We start from the raw sequence: 7,268 nt of genomic DNA, 5'->3' as shown, positions 1-7,268 counted from the left end.
AAATCAATTGGCAATAGGAGGAGTAGCACAACTCTTTATAAGCCATTGCTAGGTTTCTCAACTTTCTAATGTGGGGCTCTTTACCTTCACATTCTCACACACACGCTATCATGAGTGGTGGCAAGCTATTCTTTGATTTGTTTCTTAAGACATGTCAGAAGATAAAGCACAACTCCTTATTTACTTAGGTCATCTTTCACATACCTTGGTCACCTTATTCCTCTAGAGCGCTTCACTTACCTAGGCCATCTTTTACTTCTATAGGTTACTTCACTTCACCTAGGTCACTTACTTTCCTAGGTCATCCCTATTTACCTATACCATACTTCACTTCCCCTATGTCACTTTATTTCCCTAGGCCATTCTTCACTAACCTAGGTCATCCTTCACCTATAGCATCCTTCACTTACTTGGGCCACTTCACTTACATAAGCCATCTTTCACTTTACATAGTTCACTTACTTACCTAGGCTATCCTTACTTACCTAGGTTATACTTCACTTCCAGTACCTCATTTCCCTATACCATTCTTCACTAACCTATGTCATCATTTACTTACCTAGGTCACTTCATTTCACCTAAGTCACTTACTTACCTAGGTCATACTTCACTTCTCCTAGGTCACCTCATTCCCCTCATTCCCCTAGGCCATTCTTCACTGACTTAGTTCATCTACAACTTACCTAAGCCATCACCATTTCATCACTAGTGCTTTTTTGAGTAAAGGCCTCGATCTTATGATTCTTTCCCTTTATATTCATGTATGTGTGTTAAATACTCATGGGGTTTAGTGTAAACTTGTCCAAGATAAAGCACCACTCCATATTTACCTAGAACATTCTTCACATACCTAAGTCACCTTATTCACCAAATTCACTTTACTTACTTAGATCACTTCACTTCACCTACGTCACTTACTTACCTAGGCCATCATTACTTACATAGGCCATACTTCACTTCCCCTAGGTCACCCCATTTCCCTAGGTCATTATTCACTGACCTAGGTCATCTTGATTTACCTAGGTCACTTCATTTGGCGTTCTTCAAAGAGCTATGCCACTTTCAACATTGTTCGGATGTCCTCTCATTTCTATTATAAAATCAAATGTCTTGAATCATTCGATATAAGGGCTTCTCAAGGAGCTCGGCAACATTTTGATAGCCCGTGTCCATATATATATATATATATATTGATAACCATGCAAATGTTTCTCCTCGACAAGCATTCAAATGGTGTGAAGATGAGGCCAACAAGTGGGTGCCTATGGACTTCTTATGCAAATGTCAAAAGATAAAGCACAACTCCTTATTTACTTAGGCCATTCTTCACATACCTCGGTCACCTTATTCCCATAGGGCGCTTCACTTACCCATGTCATCTTTTACTTCTCTATGTTACTTCACTTCACCTGGGTCACTTACTTTCCTAAGTCATTTCTACTTACCTAGACCATACTTCACTTCCTCTAAGTCATTTCATTTCCCTAGATCATTCTTCACTGACATAGGTCATCATTCACTTTATTTTTAGGATTTTTAAATTATTTAAATTATTTTAAAAATAATTTTAAAATCCACAAATTTATTTGAGATAATTCAGTATAATCAATCTAAGTAATTTATTAAATTAATTAAAATATTTACATACTAATTATTAACTAAATATAAATGGTAATTAATTTTTTTTATATAATTAAAGTAATTTAATAAGACTAAGATATTACTTAATAACAAAAAATTAAGTGACCTAGCCCGTTGAAATTACGCTGACATAAGACTAGTCCTGGAGAAAATTTGTCATGATAGAACTATTTATATAAAAGGATATTTTTAGCAATGCCTCATAAACTATAATATTTTTTCACTTTGCCTTATAAACTTTCAATTTGTTATGAGCACGATAATTGTTGAAAACGGTTCAATGTGCCACTTGCGTTAAGTTTGTTAATTCCTCGATAAATTCCAAGGACATTTTTATCCTTTTAAGTTAGGATTTGATTTAACCAACTTAAACTCTAAGGGCTCGTTTGGTACACCGTATTAGACTATGGATAGGAGTAAATAGTCTATGTCATGTGTTTGGTGTGAACTTGTATTATTTAATTACCTGACTATTTTATACGGGTTGGGCTTTTAATACTCTCCTTATTTGACTAATTAATACAACCCACACACCCCGGTTTAGATAATACACGCTTAATTATACGGTTAGGGAAAAAGAACACGCAGAAAAATCAGACGCTCTTTTCATCTTCTTCTCCATAGGGTTCTTCTCTGTTATCTTCTCCACAAGTTATTTTCTTCACTCTTCTCCAGATATCCATATATATATATATATATATATATATATATATATATATATATATATATATCTCTCTCTCTCTCTCTCTCTCTCTCTCTCTCTCTTTCATACTCTCTCCAATATGATTCTTCTTGCTTCTTCTCTCTTCTTTTTATATTTTATCTTTTATTGAATTTTTGTGGAAATTACTTTGGATTGATGCTTTTGTTGTGGGTGACTATCGAAGTTCTCCTTGTTCAAAATTGATTGCTATTGAATTGAAGTATATATATATATACATATGCAGGCAGATATTGTTCTTCTTTTTTTTGGGTGAGATGGGGGAAGAGCCCCAAAACAACTACATAGCAGTAATAAAGCGAGTTCTATGAACTCCCATCATAACCTCATCTAGGCTAGCCCCTACCCAATTAGGAATATCAGCAAAGGAAACAAGTCCCAAATCAAAATTGAAACTCCCATTAGCCAAGCAGTCTACAACCATATTCTTCTCTTTATAGACGTGCTTCACCACACAATTATCAATTTGATGCATAAGCTCCCAGCAACTGGATAACATAGTAGCCGAATGATGTAAACTAAGGAGATTGGAATCTTGAAGGAGTAGAACTGCCGTAGTAAAAAAAAAATTGTGACATTTGAATTTCAATTTCCACTTAAATTATCAAAGAATTTTTTTTAAAAAATTGTCTGATCTGATGTTATCCGGAACAACAACAAACACAGTATAACTTAGTATCCGACAGAAATTAGTCAGTACAGTCCGACGTACCAAACGAGCCCTAATTGACTTGAGCCATCAAATCATATTTTGAATGGACATAAGAAAAAAAAATTGAGAATAATGAGGCTTTTATGGGTAAAACTTGAACTCAATGAATTAAATTTTACAGAAATAAGTTTAGTCAAGTTGGCTAAAGCTGAGTTTGAATTCTGCTCTCAGTAATTTAGATTAGATTTTTTTTAAAATAGAATATTGCTTGTATTAGAAAAAAAAAATCGAAATTTAAAAAATAAATAATAAAAAAAAGCGAATTGATTTGATTTGGCCGGTTGAAAGGGTTCGGCGGTTTACAAAGCGAAGTTACACGAGACCTTCCCTACAGTCTCTTCTCTTCTCACAGATCTCATCTCACTCCACACTCTCCAGCAACAGTAACCACCACTACTTCAATACGTTTATTTCATAGCTGCAGTTTGAATTTGAAATATAAGTTGCAAAAAGTGCTCCGATAGCTTAACAGTAAGCTGGCGTTGTTAAACAAACGAATTTGAAACTTGCGTCTCAGAAAATTTGATCTGAATGTGAATGGAGTTCACAGAAGCTTACAAGCAGACGGGTCCTTGTTGTTTCTCACCCAATGCTCGTTACATTGCCGTCGCCGTCGATTATCGCCTCGTTATTCGCGACACTCTTTCCTTCAAGGTATTTCCCCAATATTTTTTTCGTTTTTTAGTTTTTCTTAATAAATTTATTTCATGCTCCGTTTGGTTGCCGAGAAAATGCAAGGAAATTGAAACTGCAAATGTTTAACTCGTTCGTTTCTCATCTACCTCTCTACATTTGCACGGATACCAAATGGTAGCTGGACCGATTGGCATTGGCTCCTGAATAGTTTAATTTATGTAGATCTCATCCTTTGCATTTCGCTGTTGACAAAGCCAATGTAACTTCAATATGCTGTAATCTGTTTGATTGCTGAGAAATTAGAAGAAAAACAATTATAAACTTCGATCTTCATTTTAAGGATCTAATCACATTTAGTTATGATAAGAGTTTTTCACCTTGTATGTATCTAACGCGATTCAAAGTGAATTTTGGCCGCTATGTGTTCATGTATTTTACTGTTCTTAAACAAGTGTTTACATAGACTGAAGCTTTCAATATGTTGAGGTTTCTCTTTGTTACTTAATATGAGCTCTCTTCGTAACCATTCAATTAAACCATAAGAGTCATAAAAGGTTAATTAGTACATAGAATAATGCTCCATTGTGAGATGTTTGTATGGTAGGGTTCATGAGCAGGTATAAGGTTTAGGCCTTTGTGGAGGTAGAAATATACCCTCGAAACAGTTTTTTTCTTTGCATTCTATATTTGGTTTCTGCATGCCTCACACTCATTGCTGTTGTACAACAACTTCTGTCTGACTTAACAATTGACGTGCTAAACTACATTGCGTACATCTTGAATGTAAGTTTATCTTATACATAATTAAATTCTAAATTTCTAATGCAGGTTGTGCAGCTGTTTTCATGCTTGGACAAGATAAGCTATATCGAATGGGCCCTCGATTCTGAGTACATTCTTTGTGGTCTATATAAAAGACCAATGATACAGGCATGGTCGTTGGCGCAACCTGAATGGACATGCAAGATAGATGAAGGTCCTGCTGGTATTGCGTATGCTAGATGGAGCCCGGACAGCCGTCACATACTTACCACATCAGACTTCCAACTGCGTTTAACAGTTTGGTCGCTATTAAACACTGCATGTGTACATGTGCAATGGCCAAAGCATCCTTCCAAGGGCGTTTCTTTTACCAAAGATGGGAAATTTGCTGCAATTTGCACAAGGCGTGATTGCAAGGACTACATTAATCTTCTGTCTTGTCATACATGGGAGATAATGGGTGTATTTGCTGTGGACACATTGGACTTGTCTGATACTGAATGGTCGCCAGATGACAGTGCAATAGTGATATGGGATTCGCCTCTCGAATATAAGGTGGCAACTTCATTTCTTTTGGCTTTGTTAAACCAAAATGATGCGCATTAAGCTTGTTAAATAATGGTTTAGTTTGAAAAATAAAATAAAAATCATGGTGTGGTTTGATACAGGTTCTAATATACTCCCCAGATGGGAGGTGCCTATATAAGTATCAAGCATATGAAAGTGGATTGGGCGTAAAAAGTGTTTCATGGTCTCCTTGTGGCCAGTTTCTAGCAGTGGGTAGTTATGACCAGATGTTGCGGGTTTTGAATCACCTGACTTGGAAGACTTTTGCTGAATTTATGCACCTATCTACTGTCCGTGCTCCCTGTTGTGCTGCTGTTTTTAAGGTGATTGTTTGTTAATATATTAGATAGCCAGATATCATGTTCTTTTAGTTTGTTGGATGATTTCTCACCCCCTTAATTTGTAAAACGCCAGGAAGTAGATGAGCCACTGCTGCTTGATATGTCCGAGTTATGTTTAAGTGATGATTTTGCACAAGGCAATGATGGTAAGCATGACTGTTGGTACATTTCTCAAAAGCAGGATTGCTGTTCTTTCTTAACTTATAAAACATTTGCAAACTATGAAAGTAGTGTGCTGTAACATTTGTCTGCATGCACTACCCTTCTACATTCTTGTTTAGTACTTTCGTATTCTATATCAGGTTCCTTTTTTCCTGTTGTTGGTGTGTGTGTGTGTGTATTTGCCAGGTTTCATTTCTGCCTTGTGATTGGATCCCTTTACTTTTCTTCTTTCCCCCATATTGATTTTTTTATTTTTCTTTCCAAGTAGATGCTTCTGAAGGACATTTCAGAGTTAGGTACGAGGTTACAGAAGTGCCCATTAGTTTGCCTTTCCAGAAGCCTCCTGCAGACAAACCTAACCCCAAACAAGGAATTGGTAAGCCCTTTCTTCCTTTGTACTGTTTTGGTTTGCAAATAAATACAAATTTTGTAGACCCCTGTCAATGCAGTAGCTCAAACATGAAGATAGCTCTTAAGATATTATCTGGTGTAATTACTCCTGTAATCACTCCTGCAATATATAGCCTTTAAATGAAGCTAAACCTAATCTGCTGAAAAACAATCAAACTGGTCTCTGTTCTAGCTATTTACATTAGCAGAGTGGAGATGCACTTAGAAACTTAAGTGTTCATAATTGCATCCGCCCAGTCATCAGATAACATTCAATGTCCCTGAGAGAGGCCATGATGGTTGAGCCCAGTCATACTTTTGGACGAATGTTGCAAGTTGAGGAACTTCAAGTTGTGGTGTCAAGTTTATTGATTCTAATTGGACCTATATCAGAGTTTGATATCAATATTGCAGTCAAATATGTTTGCATGGGATATTTCCCAATGACCTTGAATACTTTAAGTACCTCATTATGTGGAGTCAGCTGCTTTTATTCATTGACTTTGTGTAAGGACGGACGTCATCATTCAAATGCTTGTTCACCTTATGAGTTATCAATATATGTGTAAGCAATAATTCAAAGTTCAAATGCACTTTCAGCATATTAGTTTGAGACTTTGTTTGATTTTTGGCCGTATGTATCCTTAGGTGCTAACTGAAAATTTGCTCGAGATTCATTATATGAAAATATTGCTAAAGCTATGAGGTTTGTAGGTCTAATGTCATGGAGCAATGACAGCCAATACATCTGCACTAGGAATGATAGCATGCCAAGTATTCTGTGGATCTGGGACATACGCCATCTTGAGCTTGCCACTATCTTGGTGCAGAAAGATCCAATTCGAGCAGCAGTTTGGGACCCTACGTGCACGCGTCTCATTGTTTGCACTGGAAGCTCACATTTGTACATGTGGACTCCTGCGGGTGCTTACTGTGTGAGTATCCCGCTTCCACAGTTTAGCATAGTCGATCTAAAATGGAATTCGGATGGAAGCTGTCTTCTCCTGAAGGATAAAGAGTCGTTTTGCTGCGCTGCTGTTGCTGTACTTCCAGAATCCAGTGAATATAGCTCAGATGATTGAGGCAGCTTGCTTTACCAATATTTATTGAGAAAAGTAAAATGTAGAACTAAGCAGTTCAACTTGCTCTCTGTGTGTATTATATGTATGTAGTTGGGATGTTCCATTTGTTGTAGTTGGAACATCTGACACTTTGGCTACAATAGCGGCCTTTCTCTACCATTTGTATTTAGATCATCGTTATTGCTCTTGGAAAATTGACCGGCTTAGACTTGCTAAGCCTGCATGACCAATTTGCAGTAAGTGCCTCGGTGGAT

General features: G+C 36.7%; 1 protein-coding gene across 1 annotated transcript; it reads left to right on the top strand.

Moving 5' to 3' along the window:
* Positions 1-3,356: 3,356 nt before the first annotated feature.
* On the top strand, positions 3,357-7,198 carry LOC110764774 (Transducin/WD40 repeat-like superfamily protein). Its single transcript, XM_021967795.2, has 6 exons — positions 3,357-3,728; positions 4,539-5,027; positions 5,141-5,362; positions 5,454-5,526; positions 5,811-5,918; positions 6,647-7,198. Exons 1-6 carry the CDS (start codon positions 3,612-3,614, stop codon positions 7,012-7,014), a joined length of 1,377 nt encoding a protein of 458 aa, XP_021823487.1. The 5' UTR covers positions 3,357-3,611; the 3' UTR covers positions 7,015-7,198.
* Positions 7,199-7,268: the final 70 nt, after the last annotated feature.

Source organism: Prunus avium, chromosome 2 (genome assembly GCF_965620075.1).
Source record: "Prunus avium chromosome 2, drPruAviu1.hap1.1, whole genome shotgun sequence".
NCBI classification, from domain to species: Eukaryota; Viridiplantae; Streptophyta; class Magnoliopsida; order Rosales; family Rosaceae; genus Prunus; species Prunus avium.
Note: the sequence above shows the minus strand (reverse complement) of the source record. Positions and strands in the feature narration are given on the sequence as shown.

Excerpts from the sequence above, each read along its gene's own strand:
- LOC110764774 (XM_021967795.2), top strand. The coding sequence starts at position 3,612 with ATGGAGTTCACAGAAGCTTACAAGCAGACGGGTCCTTGTTGTTTCTCA. Across the intron at positions 5,527-5,810 it reads TTTTGCACAAGGCAATGATG|ATGCTTCTGAAGGACATTTC; the intron begins GTAAGCATGACT and ends CTTTCCAAGTAG. Across the intron at positions 5,919-6,646 it reads TAACCCCAAACAAGGAATTG|GTCTAATGTCATGGAGCAAT; the intron begins GTAAGCCCTTTC and ends TGAGGTTTGTAG.